Source organism: Mchenga conophoros, linkage group LG3 (assembly GCF_057382185.1).
Source record: "Mchenga conophoros isolate Kocher_MC1m ecotype Shallow Benthic linkage group LG3, M_conophoros_male_GT1.1, whole genome shotgun sequence".
Lineage (NCBI taxonomy): Eukaryota > Metazoa > Chordata > Actinopteri > Cichliformes > Cichlidae > Mchenga > Mchenga conophoros.
The window spans coordinates 27,863,201-27,880,863 of record NC_140528.1 but is presented as its reverse complement, the minus strand read 5'-3'; the positions used below and the strand labels follow the sequence as shown (position 1 = coordinate 27,880,863).

Genomic DNA, 17,663 nt, shown 5'->3' with positions numbered 1-17,663 from the left:
TAATCTCAAGCACTTCTTCATTGTCACAGAGAGGGAAACGTTGTATTTTCTGCGTCACTTCCTCACAGTAAAGATATTTGTACTCCTGGAAAGAAGATTCTGTGTGTAAGCTGTTGATGGCACAATAAGCAAATTTGACTTTGCAAAATGTTGTGCAGGGAGGTTGTGGTTGCTGCTTGGACAAACATGACCTGGATGACTGAGAACCTACGCAGACACGTTCTGAAGGAAGGGCTCCACACTTATTGGACTGATTTAACTCTGCTTATTGTCATCGAGCAAAGTTTATTTAATGTGTCTCAATGATTCAAGCTGCAGTTGGTCGTCATCTTCATTGAAAAATAAATATGAATAAATGATAATAATAAATAATATCATGTGATGTTGACGTGTGTTGTTGGTGTTTTGTGTAAATGTCTTTTTGAATGTAAACGCTTTGTTCCAGACAGACAGGGAGTCGCTATCAGGCTGTCCAAGCAAACCCACGTCTGTAACAGAGACTGAAGAAGATTGTGACAGAGCCCAACAGTCTGCAGTGGCCACCACAGTCCACCGTCTTCACATCACAATTTCAACATGTCTGTGACGTCTCCTTGCCCTTGTACTCACTGACCTGCATTCATCCATAGATGACACTCAGGACCCTGGTTCCACAGCTGTTCTTGTTCACAGCAGCATCCAGTTAGAGAGGAAACTGGATAATGCAATGATGATGTTCCAGCATCATGTTGTTGCTCCTCCTCCACATGCTTACCTGCCACAGTTTAACTCCGCCTCTCAGACAGTCATGTCACCTGATCTGCATGTTTTGCTGTACGATGACGTCATCTTGAGGTTGACGAGGAGAAAAACTAGTTTAGTCCTGCAGATGGCGATCTTGCAAAGTGTTCAGAGAGCCGACACTTTGATGATGCTGCCTGGGTTGGACTCTATACGAGCAGCTTCCACTCTGGTTTCACTTTTAAATAAACTTGTTTGATTTCACTTGTAAAAGCTGAGAAATAAATATTTTATTGCAAAATTATTTGTTGGTACATTTTTTGAGGGTCAAATATCCTGTTTGATTTGAGGAATGAACTGTTAAGGTGGAATAAATGAATCAGTTGAAATACATCAGACTCCAGAAGATCCAGGGTGACATCATCGTTACCTGGCAACAGAAGCCCTCATCTGATTTTATTGGAGGATATTTACACCAGCAACACTGTTTAGTTTGATATGACGGGTTAACAACATGCTGTGATATCCAGTTCATCTGTAATAGATACTGGATCTAATCAGTCAGCAGATATTTGATCAGCTTATTTATAACTATACTAGAAACAAACACAACTGTGTTGGTGATTAATTATTTGCGCTGCTCATGATGTCATCATCACTCCCTCCTCCACCCTCAGCAGTCCCAGCATGCTGCTGTGGTGCACCCCACCCTCACTCTACACCTGAGCCACAGACCACACCCTCCACCTCAATATACACCACAGTTTTCTCTGCTGTGGAAATGAGATCAGGAGGAAATCATCATTATTATTATTTAATAAACGCTCACATTAATGTGGGCTTATTTGTTTCATATTAGAAACATTAGTTGAGTGTTTTTAGTATAAAATGGTCAAAGTCCCTCTTTTTGCTCCTCCCCTCACCTGTGGATGGGCGGTGCTGTTACCGTGGTGACAGCTTGGATGTGTTTCAGCCCTGCCTGGTTATCACTGCAGGAATCTTTCACATTTATTACAGGTAATAACTCTGATTTTTCTGTGTATTATGAACCAAATGTATCCTGATACTCACAGAGATGGATGAGCAGAGGTCACATGATGAAAGAACAAACATGGAGTCTTTGATTTATTTAGATATTTATTGATGAATGCAAACAAACCCGACACTGAACCATCGTCCAGCAGAACAAACCTGATCACATGACCTGCTGACCCAAACAGTGCAAAGCTCCATGGCAACAACAACAAACAGCCTCACATATGTTAACAGAGGCTGTTAGAAGCACAGAGTCTTTACAGTCTTTCTCCTGTTTGGACACAGATCTCTGCACATCTTCATCACAGTTACTCACAGACGTGCAGAGTGTGTGGATATCAAAGCTAAGTTTCCACCATGTTTGTAGTCTGTACTGGGACTCATGGAGCATCTCTCTATGAGCACTCAGTGCGTCCCAGTTTAACCAGCAGCCTTCACACCACACATCACACAGACATGGAAACTTCAAACCTCAGACTGAAGTCACTGCCAGTCTCTGGCACCAGCGACTGTGCTAACAAACACAGCAAACAGTGAAGGTTTGGTAGAGAAAGCCAGTTGGGTAATACCAAGTACGTGGTGGAGGAGGCGGGGTTACATTACTGGATGATTAAACATGGAACTATTTTGCTGATAATAATTGAAACAATTAAAGAAAATCAAAAAGCTATTAATGCAAGATAATTCATAATTTTATAAACTGGAATGATGAAATTATATTGGCTGGATCTGATTATTGGGGGGTCATGACCCCCGTAACCCCCCTGGAAATTACGCACCTGGTCCTGAGGTCAAATCCACCATCTTTGTTTCAGAGCTTCATGTTCTCCCGTGTTTGTGTGCGTCCTCTCCGGTACTCCGGCTTCCTCCCACAGTCCAAGCACATGCAGTTAGTGGGGTCAGGTTAGCTGTGAGTGGTTGTGTCTCTGTGTTATTCCACCTTAATAAATGACTTCCTGTTAGCATGAAGTGCTTCTGTAGGACTGATGTCATTTTCATGGTTGGATCATTTAAATGAAGCTGGACTCAGATGCAGTAAATAAGCTGATTGATCATTAATGAATAAAGCTGGTCAAACACATCACGTGGACACATGTGATTGTGTGTTGTAGTATTGATCCCAATGCTGGTATCAGTCCTGGATCAATAACACTGGATGGATGCGTTCAGCATGGAGCCCTGAGCTGTGTTACAGACAAACATGGAAACTGACAGGTCTGTGTCATTCACAGTCTGTAACACTTCTAAACAACAGAGGCTGACCCAAGTGCCTCAGAGCCAGGCACGCTCACATCACAGCTCTCTAAATAAGCCAGTTTCAAAATAAGAGCTGAAAGCTGTGTTTGCTTGTGTTAGCTTATTATTGTGGAGACTAACATTCAGTGATCATGTGTTCAGACTCATAATGATTACTCTCAGAAATCCTGATCTTTGTATTTACTGTGTGTTGGATCAATAACTGAGATTCATGGTATCACACAGCTGTGCTGCTGCTGATGTCAGCACATCTGGAACAATACGAGGTATCTGCTACCAGACTGAGCAGGACGTGAGACCTGTGGACTGTTTAAAGCTGTCCCTCCACAGCTCACTCAGACCTGATCCACACCTCAGTGATATTCTCTGACTTCCTCAGTAGAGACAGAAACCATTCAGATCTGGGACCATCAGCTGACTGATGATGTCACACAGACTGTGTTTTTCAGGAACAGTGATTCTGATGTGAGCCTGCTAGCTGACAGCAGACCTGATGAAAGCACATGTTCACATCTGTGAGGACAGACTGGACTCTTTGACTGCACCTTGGTTCTCCTCAGAGGTCTGTACAGGAGCATGTCCACCCCCACTGAAGATCTCAGTCACTGTGAAACATAGAAAGCTGCTTGTGTGGCCTCTGCCTCACATGTAGATACAGCTACAGGTTTCTCTGTCAGTCAGACTGAAACAGTGTCCTGATGCTGCATCATTCAGCTCTGTGCCCCAGTCAGCATCACTGGGAGCTACCAGTGTTTCTGCCCTTTTCCTGTAACACTACACTCAGCACAGGCTCAGCTGGTATCCAGTGTTGGACTTTGGCTTCAGCTGCTGTGATAGATCCTCTAACATAGATCAGCTCTGCTACATGTTGTTAGATAAGTGCAGCTGCTGTCATGTCCTGATGTTTCTCTGGCTCAGCAGCTTCTCCATCAGAGGTTCACATGGAGCTGATCCAGTATCTCCAGTAACTGTGTTCTGTGCCTCACTGGTTCATCCTTCTGTCTGTGTGACGTCAGTCAGATGTTGAAGTTCAACTCTGTAATCTTCACTGTGTCACAGAGTTCAGTGAGTCCCGTTATTCACAGTATCAATCAGATCATCAGAGAACAGCTGATCAGCAATCAGTGGTGCCAACAGCGCCTCCTGTGGTGAGAGGATGCAATAATGCAATGTAGCATTTTTCCACTCAACACTTGCAGTCATGGAAACTGTCTGTTGGATCTGTGTGACGTTGCTTTCTTGGTTAGAGTTCCTCACAAATGTCCAGATGATTCTTCTAATGAGGCGTCGACCATGTTTGCAGCTCTTTGGAAGAAAACGTCGCCCTTTGCCATCCTTACTTTTCTTTGACTTCTTCAAATGCAGCTGAACTCCAGCTGGTATTTTCTTGGACTTTGCAGCTGTTTCTGGTCATCAGTTCATTCCTGCAAACCTCTGAAGCTGAACAACAATGATGCTGCATTGCTGGCTGATCCCAAAAGGTTGATTCTGTTCATCTGGACGTTTTCAGAAACGTTTGCTCACTGATCAGGTGACTTCTTCAGTCTCAGCTGACTGCAGCTTTACAAGCTTACAAACAGCACATTTGCACAATGACTGAAAGCAGCAGCACCTGATATATATGATACTAATATAATACATATACATATATAATCCATACTAATGATGAAGGAACTGAGCTCACAGTCCATTGTTCATTCAGTGAACTACTCAGTTTATTTTGGGCCTCAGAAATGCTCACTCTGTTTGTACATCACTGTCAGCAATAGACTCATTCTGCTGTGTGGACAGGAACACATGTGACATCACTTCCTGTTTGTTTGTGACTGAAGAAGTTTACCAGGAATCATTTAGAAGAGTTTCAAACATCAACTGATTGAATCCATGAATCTGAAAACGTGTTTGTGAGTGAAAGAGACAGACATGTACAGACTGAACTATCTGTTCAACAGTCAGAGTGTTTCTGTAACAGGAGACACTCTTTACACTCCACTCAGCACAGGGACACTGAGGAACCAGGAAACCAGAACATAAACCCAGGATAAAGAGTTTGAGTGAATGTGGTGTTGAAGGTGTGGAGGTGGATCAGAGTGTCAGAGGAGACTCTGTAGAAGGACAGAGTGCCAGCAGGACAGTCCACATACACTGCTGCTCTGTTAGAGACAGAGGAGGAGGAGGAGGAGGAGGAGATGGATGTTACTCTGTTATTGTGCCTGACAGACTGAGGACCATCATTATAGCAGCTCAGACTCCAGGACTGATCATTGTATCCAAACACACAGTCACTGCCTCCTTTCCTTCTGATGCTTCTGTAACTCACTGATATATAAACGTCTCCTCTCCACTCGACCTCCCAGTAACAGCGACCAGTCAGACCATTTCTACACAGCAGCTGTTCACGAACATCAAATCTGTCTGGATGATCAGGATATGACTGAACCTCCTCCACACGTGTCACCTTCCTGTTGTTGTCAGACAGTTGGAGCTTTGTGTTCACTGTGTTTGTGTCGATTGTGAGTTGACAGGAATCTGATGGAGAGAACAAACACAATCCAGCTGCAGTTATTGATCCATCATCTGTTCATTGATTGACACTTTGATGATGACTCCTGACATGATGAAGATGGTTGAATGTGTGCTGCTTTGTTTTCATGAATCCCATTAAAAACACACTTACACTTCCTCAGACCTGGTCTCAACCATCGGACTCCAGCAGGCTCCACCCTGAAAGGAGGAGGGGGGTCAGAGCAGCACAGTCAGCATGCACACATGGACATTACATGGCTCTCACACACACACTGTTACACACTGAGCTCAAAGCTCGGCTCCACTGTTTTATTCAAAGAAATCGACATTTATTTATCAGCACATTTAAAAACAGCTTGAGCCAAAGTGCTGCACAGAGTAGAGAGAAAATAGGAAACATACACAGTAATGACTATAAAGACTGGTCAGGATTGAAAGCTACAGAGTACAAATGTGTTTCCAACCGGCTTTTAAAAATGTCCAGTGTTGGTGACGACCTGATGTGAAGGGCGACTGTTCCAGAGTTTGGCTGCAGCCATCGATAAAGCTCACCTCTGTTTTTACGTCTAGTTCTGGTCAGAAGCTGCTTATCTGCAGACCTGAGGGCTCCACTTGGATTCTTTTGTTAAAGAGAGATAAGATGGAGCCAATCCATTCACAGATTTAAAGACAACCAGATCTGGAAGTGGATTCTACCACGTACTGGTAACCAGTGGAAAAAGCTGCTGATGGGTCGTCTAGCACAGACCCACCGCTGGAACCAGACAATTGATGAGGGAGAGAACTGTGACAGCGCCGTTCCTTCACTTGACCTCAGTCGCTCTCGTCTGCTCCCTCGTAACACTGCTCTTTATTGAGCTTACATGAATATGCACAAGTTCATTATGACGTCTTACACAGGTATGAACAAAGAGTACCAGTCTGTGCATAGTGTGTGTGTGTGTGTGTTCCAGATGTGACCCTGTGACCCCAAAGCTGGTGCTAAGAGTCCAGCGGTCCCCCTAACAAAGGGCTCTTATACTTAAGCAGATACAGAGTAGGTGTCCTCCTACACCATAAATCAATAAGAGAGGGTACGACCTCTCTCATGACCCCAAGTGGTGTGTGCATGCCAGAGCACTCTGGAAGGCACACAGAGTCTTTACAGACTACTAAGGATCAAACCTCTATCATTATGCAATCGATTATAAAACTTTAAGCATATATGAGTAAATATTTCTAAGCATAAATGACAGTCAACAATATAAACCTTACATCTGGTTTTAATAACAGAATTTATTTGTTTCTCAAATGAGAAAGAGCTATCAAGAAACACTCCTAAATCTTTAGTTCTGAACTTTTCCAATGGGCCAGGGTCAACATTATCTGCTAATGCTAAACAGGCTGCCGTTATTAACTAATACTAATTTGATGTGAATTAGCATTATGCACTAATGTTAACATTTACTTTTTAACAATGTGAGTAGCTAATGCTAACACTATTTCCCTTAACTTTAAAAAATGTGCACGGCTAATGCTAACACTCTTTTCCCTAGCATTACAACAATCTGTGCTGCTAATGCTAAGTAGACCGCCATTAGCACCTACATCTGATTTAAGGCAAATACGCATTAGAACCTAATACTCATATTGTTTTCCTTTGCTTTATAGCAATGTGAGCAGCTAGTGCTAGGTAGGCTGATGCTTGCAGCTAATGCTAATTTGATGTGAATTAGCATTATATTAGTCGGGATTTAATGCTAAGTAGACTGCCATTAGTGGCTAACGCTAATTTTAGGTGAATAGGAATTGGCAGCTAATCCTAATACCATATTTTCTTGCTTTATAACAATGTGACCAGCTAATGCTAAGTAGGTTGCCGTTATTAGCTAATACTAATTTGAGGTGAATTAGCATTATCCGCTTATGCTAACAATTTTTTTTCGTACTTTTTAACAATATGAGTAGCTAATGTGAACAGTATTTTTCATTCAATTTTAACTTTTCCCCTGCGATGTGAAGAGTTAATGTTAAATAGGCTACCATTAGTGGCTATGCTAATTTTAGGTGAATAAGCATTGGCAACTAATGCTAATACCATATTGTCTTAATTTCTAACAATGTGAGCGGCTAATGCTAAATAGGGTGCCGTTATTAGCTAATGCTAATTTATCCGCTAATGCTAACAATGTTTTTCTTATATTTTAAAAATATGAGTAGCTAATGCTTATACTATTTTTCCTTCAATTTGAACAATGTGATGTGTGTTACCGTTAATAACTATTGCTAATTTGATGTGAATTAGCATTATCAAATAATGCTAACTATTTTCCTTTGCATTATAACGATGTGAGGACTTATGCTAAGTAGGCTGCCATTACTAGCTAATGCTAATTTGACGTGACTTAGCATCATCCGTTAATGCTAACTCTTTCCCCTTGCATTATAACAATGTGAGCAGCTAATGCTAAGAAGGCTGCTTTTATTAGCTAATGCTAATTTGATGCGAGTTAGCATTACCCGATAATGCTAAAACTTTTCACTTCCCTTTTAACAATGTTTGCAGCTAGTTCTAAGTTGGCTGATGCTTGCAGCTAAAGCTAATTTGATGTGAATTAGTGTTATATTAGTGAGGAATTAATGCTTAGTAGAATGCCATTAGTGGCTAATGCTAATTTTAGGTGAATAGGAATTGCCAGCTACTGCTAAGTAGGTTGGAGGCCGCAGGAAACAAACAGGAAGTGAGTGAAGGACACAGGAAATGTTTCCATCTCTTCCTCCTCTATTAGACATTCTCTCCATACCTGAGAGTGTCCAGTCTCCAGCCTGGATCCTTCAGTCCAGCCGACAGCAGCTTAATCCCTGAGGCTTCTGGATGATTGTAGCGCAGGTCCAGCTCTCTCAGATGGGAGGGGTTGGAGCTCAGAGCTGAGGCCAGAGAAGTACAGCCTTCCTCTGTGATCAGACAGCCTGACAGACTGCAGACACACAAAACAACAATCCATCTGTCAACAATCATTTTCTCTTTGTCACAATAACATCTATCAATTTACATCCATTCAATGTAACTGTATGTATAAGTGACAATTCCCAACAGACGCCAGCAGTCATCTTAAGTTGTTTAGCAGTATAAGGTAACAGCCTACAATATAGAGCGAAAGCCCCAACCATCAGACAATCCACTGTGAGCAGCACTTGGTGATGGTGGGAAGGAAGAACTCCCTTTGACACAAAGATCCTCCCAGTGAAAACAGGCTCCAGGAGAAGCATCTACCATGACTGGTTGCAGGGTGAGGGGAAAGAGAAGAGATGAGCTCAGAGAGACAAGAACAAAATACAAACTAGGGAGAGAGGAGACAAAAGTTAAGGAGATGCAGTAGTGACATATAAAAGCACCAGGAGTGAAAAGAGGGGAGGGGAGAAGAAAGCAGAGCATCATGGGAAGTCCACCAACATCCTGAGCCTATAGCAGCATAACTAGGGGATGGTTCAGGGTCACCTGATCCAGCTCGAACTATAAGCTTTATCAAAAAGGAAAGTTTGAAGCTGATCTTCAAAGTAGAGAGGGTGTCTGTCTCCTGAACTCAAACTGGGAGCTGCTTCCACACCAAGTCCAACATAGCCAGGCTGAGTTGTTAGATTAGTCCAAAGTCAAGTCAGAAAGTCATTATTTGTGTCAAATGTAGAAATAACTAAAAAGTTATTTCTCAATCTGATATTAAAAAGTTTAAATGGTGAAAAAACCTGTAATGAAAGCAGAAAGAGTCAATAAAAGCCTCTTTAGAGGGTCACCAGTTTAAAATTCAGACATTTAAACTGGTGATTCTCCTTCTCTGCTCCATTTCCTCTCTAGACTTCCTGTTCCTAGGAGGGATTTGATTGGCTGAACGTCCTTTTGGCCTTTCTTTAGTTCTTTGGGTGCTAATCAAAATGTATGAGTCATGTGACGTGACATAAGGAATTCCATAAGGAATGGAATGATGTGAAAACCATCACGGGCCACAACACCAAGAACAGCACATTGGGGGGGAATGTGGAGAAGGCAAACAAACTCAACTACGTCTTCAACAGGTTTGACCTCCTCCGACCACAGGTACAGCATGCCCAGGACCCACTACAGTTTGCATACAAACACTACGTGCCAAACTCCAGACTGACAGTGAAACATCAGGCCAGTGTTAGAAGATAAAGTTCAGGAAAGTTTCTTAATGGTTCAGAAGATGTTCAGCAGAGGACGACTTAAAGATGTGTGTAGGACCCATAATTAAATGTATTGAATTTTGATGATCACTGGGTTTTCATTTGTTTGGTTGCTATGGTGATGTGTAACGGGAGTCACGTGGGTGCTAGCGGTGAAATTAAGTGGGCGTTGTCAGTCTGTCATTCACTGGTTTGATTTTGACAGAGAGGAGGGCTGGGTAGCCGTAGTTTTTGTTGACCGCTGCACAACGAGTTTCCCCTTGTTGCATTAGAGCCTGTGATGTTTTAAGAGTCTGAATCGTGAGCCGATCACATTACTCTGTAAACTCTCAAAGCACTTTAATAAACAAGTAAGCAATTCCACCTCTCGCATTATTGCGTAAAGTTGACAGCGTGTCATGCAAATAGGCAGGCTCCATCCTCGGCCTCTAGCGACTGTGGAAGTTGCTACAATGTGCATGAAATGGAGGCTTCTGATTGGTCAGAATGAGCCTGTGAAAATGGGATGAACTTTGTATAAAGAAAGAAAACAAATTTAGTCTTTTCATGGAAATCTACCTTTTTAAAAGTGATTCAAATCAAAGCTAACGCCATGCCAGCTTGTAGCTTTGATTGACAGTGTGTAGAACAAGCCTGATGACACAAACTCCCAGAAAACCTAAAAACCAACATAATGCATCTCAAGGACTCAATTTTGCCATTTCTCCGCAACAGTTGCCCATAGTGGACCTCATCACAGCCACAGAAACCGCCATACGGATTAATAAATTATCACAGACAGAAGCAGAGCAAATCAGGATGAAAGTCTCAGCCACCCTCTCCAGTGCCAAAGTCCCTCCATCCAACCTCACAATACAGGAAAAGTAGGCCGTCGCTTCCCTGAGCAAAGACCACAACATCACTGTTTTACCAGCTGATAAGGGAAGATGCACCGTGGTCCTAAACACTACAGATTACCACACAAAGATCACTACTCTCCTCAGTGACAACAATACCTACGAAGCCTTAAAGCGAGACCCCACAAGCAGCTACAAAAAGAAAGTTATAGCTTGCCTTCAAGACTTTGAAAAGGACAAAATTATTGACCGCCTCACATATCACCGCCTTTACCCAGGGGATGCCATACCCTGCATCTACGGACTTCCTAAAATCCACAAGGAAGCTGTCCCACTCAGACCCATAGTCAGTAGCATAAACTCAGCCACTTATAACATTGCTAAACACCTTGCTACCATCCTTGCTCCTCTCGTGGGGAACACCCCACACCACATCAAGAACTCCACCGACTTCACCGACAAGGTCCAGAAACTTCCCCTGGATCCAGATGAAACCATGGTGTCCTTTGATGTAGTCTCTCTCTTCACTTGCATACCCACCACGGAGGCCGTGGAGACTGTTAGAAAACGACTACAAGAAGACAGCTCCTTGGAAGACAGGATCAACTTCACACCCGATCAGACCTGCACACTGTTAGACCTCTGCCTCACCACTACATATTTCAAGTACAACGAAGGCTTTTACAGACAAAAACATGGCTGTGCCATGGGCTCCCCCGTGTCACCTATTGTAGCCAACCTTTACATGGAGGAAGTGGAGAGAAAGGCTCTTGGCTCTTTCAAAGGAAGAGTACCCAGCCACTGGTACAGATATGTGGACGACACCTGGGTCAAAATCAAGACACAAGAAGTGGAATCCTTCACTGTGCACATTAACGCTGTGGATAAAAACATCAAGTTCACCAGGGAAGACACAAAGGACAACTGTTTGCCTTTCCTGGACTGCGCTGTACACATTGAAGAGAACGGCAAACTCAACATCGAAGTTTACCGGAAGCCCACACACACGGACCAGTACCTCCTCTTTGACTCCCATCACCCTCTGGAACACAAACTTGGAGTAATTAGGACCCTACACCACCGGGCAGAACATGTTCCCTCTAAGCCTGAAGGAAAAAGAAGGAACACACATGTAAAGGAAGCACTCAAAACCTGCGGCTATCCTAAATGGGCGTTCTTAAAGTCAGCAAAGAGGCACAGAAAAGAAGACCAGACACCAGCGAGGGAGGATAAGAAGGACAGACGCAACAACATTGTCATCCCCTATTTTTTCTTTTTTTTCTTTTTTTTTTCAAGGTTGGCAAGTATGGCCACAACACCTCACTTTTTTTGCCACATGTATCCAAACCACGTCTCAGCTGTTTGTGGAGGTAAAATACATCCGCACAATTATGCTCAGCCATTGTCGTGAGTGCGCGCGCCAAGGGGCTGCGAGACATTCATACAGCCGTATTTCGCACATGACTATGAAAGGCGGAAGAGGAAGTAGTTCCTTTGAATGTAGACAATCCGAATGTTATCGTTTCTTTCCACTGTGTTCCTGTTAATGATAAACTACAAATTTACTCTAAATTACTAAACTATCAATATTTTAATGTGAGAATCGATTCTGGAACATAAATGATTGGTATCGGAGGAATCGATATTTCAGGATCGATCTGCACATCCCTATTAAATACAAGAAGAGACACACATACTCAAACATGCACGTATATCTAAGGACTTACATATGTCTGCAGATGCTGTTCAGTCATGGTAACACACACACAGTCAGTAGCACACTGTGCTGCACAGTGGCTGTAATTACTTCACACATACACACATTTCCCAAGTGATACCTGACACACACAGCTGCCTGCAGCTCAAACATGTTCGTACATGTCATTCCAACATGCTGCTGAATGGGAGCTCAGACAAAAACATCTAAACACACACACACACACACACACACACACACACACACACACACACACAGTGTTGCCAACTCCTCAGTAAGGAAAATCGCTATTGGTTGTCCTAAAAGTCGCTAGAAGTCGCTAAATGACGTCATCGCTTAATTTGCATAATTGATCATGCTAATGTCATTGTAACCTACGTTGTTGGAGAGAGAAATAACATCGTGGCAGAGACATAAAGACATAATAAACTCTAAATGCATTTAGGACGTTTTTTACTCACTTTATGTCTTTGAGTTTATTTAGTTTATTTATTTTACAAATTAATTTCTTTTAGCAATTATTGTTTTTTTTAATGTCACAATTCCAACCCTGCTCCTTTACCTGGGCTTGGACCGGCAAAAGTGACCCGAAATAGGCGCTCTGATGGAGTTACTTTGTGTGTGTGTTTTTAAGTAGTTTTAAACCTTGTGATCCACAAAACAGCATAAGAGTAAAAGAAGAACTGACTGCGTTACAGCACCCGCTGCTTGTTGAGAGTAAAAGCGATACGCGCTTTCACGTCTTTTTTCTAAGGGGTCTGAAAACTCGCTAAGTTGGCAACACTGCACACACACGCACACAGACTCAGAAAGTTAAACCAGTATCAATTTAAACATTAGACCACAGAGATAATTTGACTCTGTAAAGTAATTACATTTACAAAGTGATTTTTTTTTTCAAAACTTCAATATTTTTAAGTGTGGACAGTCTCAAACATGAGGAACTGTTAACAGGGTTGATTTTATTTGATGTGAATGGGATTTTTGCCTGGCATTATTTGAAACTAACCATTTTTATGGTCTTATGTGAGGATCATTCCTTATGAAATGAGTCAAGGCTGAGAAACGTTCCCACACGAACAGCCTTAAATCAGCTACAATATCACATATAAAGAAGCCATGCAAGAAGCCTTTATACTACTATTTGTTCCTTCTTACAGACTCTGAAGCTGTAGAGTTAGTTAAATGTAAATATGCCCCCTTTTTAATTCACAGTAAATATTATCAGACAATCACCCAGGGCTCCAAATTTCCGAGTGTTAGAAAATGACTGTAACACACACAGAATTATGGCTAGAAGACAAATGTAGATAAAAGGAGATCTTTTATATTTAACTTGTTTTGAGGAGTCCCTATATGATGATATAAACCAAGAAAGTTTGCCAAAATAACACTATTTTAATTTTTTTTAGTAAAATATGAGAAAATAGAAACAAAACACAGACTTAACAATGTGGTGTATGCTGTACAGTGCAGCGAGGAATGCCCAGACCTCTACATTGGAGAGACCAAACAGCCACTTCACAAGCGCATGGCACAACACAGAAGAGCCACCTCCACAGGACAAGACTCAGCAGTCCATCTGCATCTAAAGGTCAAAGGTCACTCTTTCGAGGATGCCAGTGTTCACATTTTGGACAGAGAGGACAGATGGTTTGAAAGAGGAGTGAAAGAAGCCATCTATGTCCACTGTGAGCGACCATCTTTGAACAGAGGCGGGGGTTTACGACACCAACTCTCTGCCATCTATAATCCAGTTTTGAGATCCCTCCCCAGACGCCTTAACGCCCACTCACATCCTGGGCCATCTGACCTCAGGAATTCACATGATAAGGTGGGGCCAGGTTTCACAATGAACACACCCGAAACTCTGGCTGATTGGGACCCACACCCAGTTTCACACCTTGGCTCAGGTGATTAGAGGATCATCAGGGGGAGGGCGTTTCTCCAAAACATGTGTCCATCAGAATTATGGACAGTCGTGTATAATAAGTAGACTTGTTCAGATTTGTCCAACACTTTTGTCTGTCAGTGTTTTACAGAATATCATCAAAGAGTCATGATAGTGACCATTAGTGTCACTGTGGAGAGGCTTATTCCAGCATCACTGACTTCATGGTTCCAGTTTCCATCACTAAGGACTACATGTACTGATGCTGCTGTTAGCCATCTTAGCATGCTACCTCCAACAGGTGGTCAGTGGGAGAGCAGAAGATGATATCAGTGACATCCAAACAAGGAAGGAAGAGACTGTTGAAGGCAGCGAGCTGTGACTGCTGTGAACAGCACACTATTCTTTCCCTGTGTCAACATACATGAGGCTGTTTCAGCTGCTTAGTTATTCAGTGCAACACACCACGAACTCCTTTATACAACTAAGTATACTGAGAGCACACTGCTGTGGTTGCTGTGGGAACCATCCATATATTCAGCTGTTTGGGGCTGAGTCTGCTTCCTCATCCTTGGAAAAAACTCTTAAAGTTTGATGTGTTTTTGACTTGAATTGTGGGGATTATATCATTTCTATATTGTGTTTATTTTTATATCCTGTTATTAAGCTTTGAGCAGTGGCATTTGATTAAATATTTATTCCATTTATTAAACATACAGTTTCAATCATGTTATTACACCTATGGGAAAATGTGCTTACAAAGGAGTTGGCCTTCTGTCTGGTAGGAGGTTACAAGCTTTATCTGCTGAGGTAAGAGGTGAGACAGAATGCAGTGAGGTCGTGACAGCTCGCTTGCGTACACAGACATTATATAGACACATTTCTAGGTTAGAGTTAAGACGTATTTTTCTTGTAACTGCGTTTTGTGCCTGCATAAGCAACAGTTTTTTGTAGGATGTGCTTCTGATGTTCCAGAGATAAGTGAGAATAAGAAGATCTACAGGAAGCACCTGGCGTGGAGACGGAGAAAATGTCTTTTTGAGTGTGCGTCAAAGATTGTCAGCAGAAAAGCTGTGGTTACTGTAACTTATGCATGTTATGTATCTGCTTTGATGCATGAGATATAAAAACATGACATATAAAAACATTTTAAGTATGCTTTTTGGGGGGATTTATGCTGAGGATTGTGACGGTGTATTTCCTCCACACGTGTGTTTAATAAAATCATTGTTTTGACACACTTGGACCTGTGGTCATTTGTCATTTCACGAATTCAGGACAGATGTGTGCCAAAATTGGCCTTTCTGTACAACGTCTGTTACGGCCTCTGGCCTCAGGTGGCCCCGCCTTCCTCTAGGTAAATCAATGTGTTCCAGGACTCGTGTGTGATTGGTTACTGGGAGACCCGTGCCAACCCTCTCTTATGCAGAATGAAGTGTGCCAGACCACACGGACGATTGGCTGCCCGGGGATCCCGTGATGCTCCAAGAGGCAATCAGTGGCTGATCGTGCCCACCTGTGGCTACAAAAGGCTGGAGGTCCTTCACTCAGTGGCTGCTGCTTAGGACTAAACATGCAGTTTGCCCTTCGTGCCTCCCTCGTCGATCTTTTGTTGAACTTGTTCATATTGCTGAACTTTGTCGAATCTTGGTGCATGCTTTAAACTTAGTCTGATTAGAGTTTTGAGCTGCTAGCTGGCTGTGGGTAGGATTTTGTGAAGCTGGCTTGCCTTAGTTAAAACCCTAGCTTTTATTTTGTGTGCGGCCAGCCTGCCTTAGTTACCCTTTAACTTTTACTCGTGACTGTTCTTTCTTTATGTAATAATTGTCTGCCCAGTGGTCTGTTGAACAGCCCTGTCGGTTTTCTGTTTAAAGTTTGTAATTAAAACCTTTTGCTTTACTCAGTTTTGTGTTGGGGGCTCGTGTATGTTACTCCCTCCCTGACGCCTAGCAGAGGGGGTCGTAACACGTCAACATATTAATTTATTAACAGTACTGTTATTTTTCACTGTTTCACTTTAGAAACATAAATCTTTACACAGTCAGTGTTGGGGAGTAACGAAATACATTACATACATTACATATTTAAAATACAAAATATAAGTATCTATATTCAGTTACTGTTAGAGTTAAATTGTTAAATGTTTGTCATTTTTATGTTTACCATTTGTACAGTGTTTAACTCTGATGAAAGAAATTCCACTGTCCTTCCCCCCAGATTCTCGAGGTTCTGGTGGGGGGGTGAAATGTTTTATTGCAGATACATCTTATCTGGAAGATCTGCTTCTTTTGATGTAAGCTTCCTGGGTTTACGACCCTTTGGTCAGCAGGAGGTCTAAAACACACACACACAGACACACACAGACACACACACACACACAGACACACACACACACACACAGACACACACACACACACAGACACACACAGACACACACACACACACACACACACACACACACACACACATTCTTACAGAAGTTCACACATATACATACAAATGCCTTGTCTTAGGACCATGTGGGCGTGGCTTTGTTCTGACGTGTTTTGTGTGAATTGTGTCTCAATAAAAGGTAGCAGGAGGAGGTCAGATCTGGGGGTCATTTTCGTGGTGGACACAGACGAGGCCTCCCTTGCTCAAATAATCGATCGATCGACTGTCTTATTTTCTTCATGATGAATAAGTCTCTAGAATTAGCGGGGCTTGTGGAAACACAGACCCAACAGTTACTGTTTAAAAAGGTGGTATTCAGAATACAGTTACTTTGTTGAAATAAATGGATTACACAGTGATCTTTTCCTGTTTCATATGTTAGGCTATGTCCTCTCTATTTTTGGTTATTTTATTTTTAGATACCACACACACACACACACCCGCTCCATGTTCTTCCTGGTTCTTCCTGCTCTGTTTTTCAGTATGTGATAGAAATATGCCAGCATTAGACAGCATCACTTTCTCTGGGACCTAATCCCTGCCTCGCTGAAAGCTGTTTATATAATTACCCATTCTCTCTAAAAGATGGGATGAGGGAGCCCTGTGCCTCTGTGCATGAAAAAGTCTGCATGCGTGTGACAGAGTGAATGAGAGTCAGGCGGGTAACTTGGCTTAAACAGATGAGTTAAGTATATGGAATCAAACAAAAAGACAATCAGCACTGGGACCAAAGTTAATGGTATTTTGTACCACTGGGTATCTAAATTTAGTAATTCCACGCCAAAGCCCACTGATCAATGACCATGAGTACCATTCACAGAGAGTTGGGGAATGGCTGCTTTAACAGCACTGTAAGATGGCGAAGGATGTACCAAAAAGTCAAAGGAGCTTGCAAAGAAAAGCGTCTGGACTTCTTTAAATTGCTTGAAGACGTTTCACCTCTCATCCGAGAAGCTTCTTCAGTTCTAAGGTCAAATGGTGGAGAGTCCCAGATTTGAACCTAGTGGGAGTATCCCCCCACAGAGGGACAAAAGGACCCCCTGATGATCCTCTAATTGCCTGAGCCAAG

General features: G+C 42.4%; 1 protein-coding gene across 1 annotated transcript in view; it reads right to left on the bottom strand.

Annotated features, from left to right (window-relative positions):
- Window positions 1-1,868: 1,868 nt before the first annotated feature.
- LOC146577966 (uncharacterized) overlaps window positions 1,869-17,663 on the bottom strand; it is a 39,674-nt gene continuing 23,879 nt past the window's right edge. The window contains exons 6-8 of the mRNA XM_085267740.1: window positions 8,322-8,495; window positions 5,690-5,736; window positions 1,869-5,541 (exon numbers count right to left, since the gene is read on the bottom strand). Of these exons, the coding sequence (XP_085123866.1) occupies window positions 5,006-5,541; window positions 5,690-5,736; window positions 8,322-8,495 (757 nt within the window). The 3' untranslated portion in view covers window positions 1,869-5,005. The remainder of the gene's footprint in view (window positions 5,542-5,689; window positions 5,737-8,321; window positions 8,496-17,663) is intronic.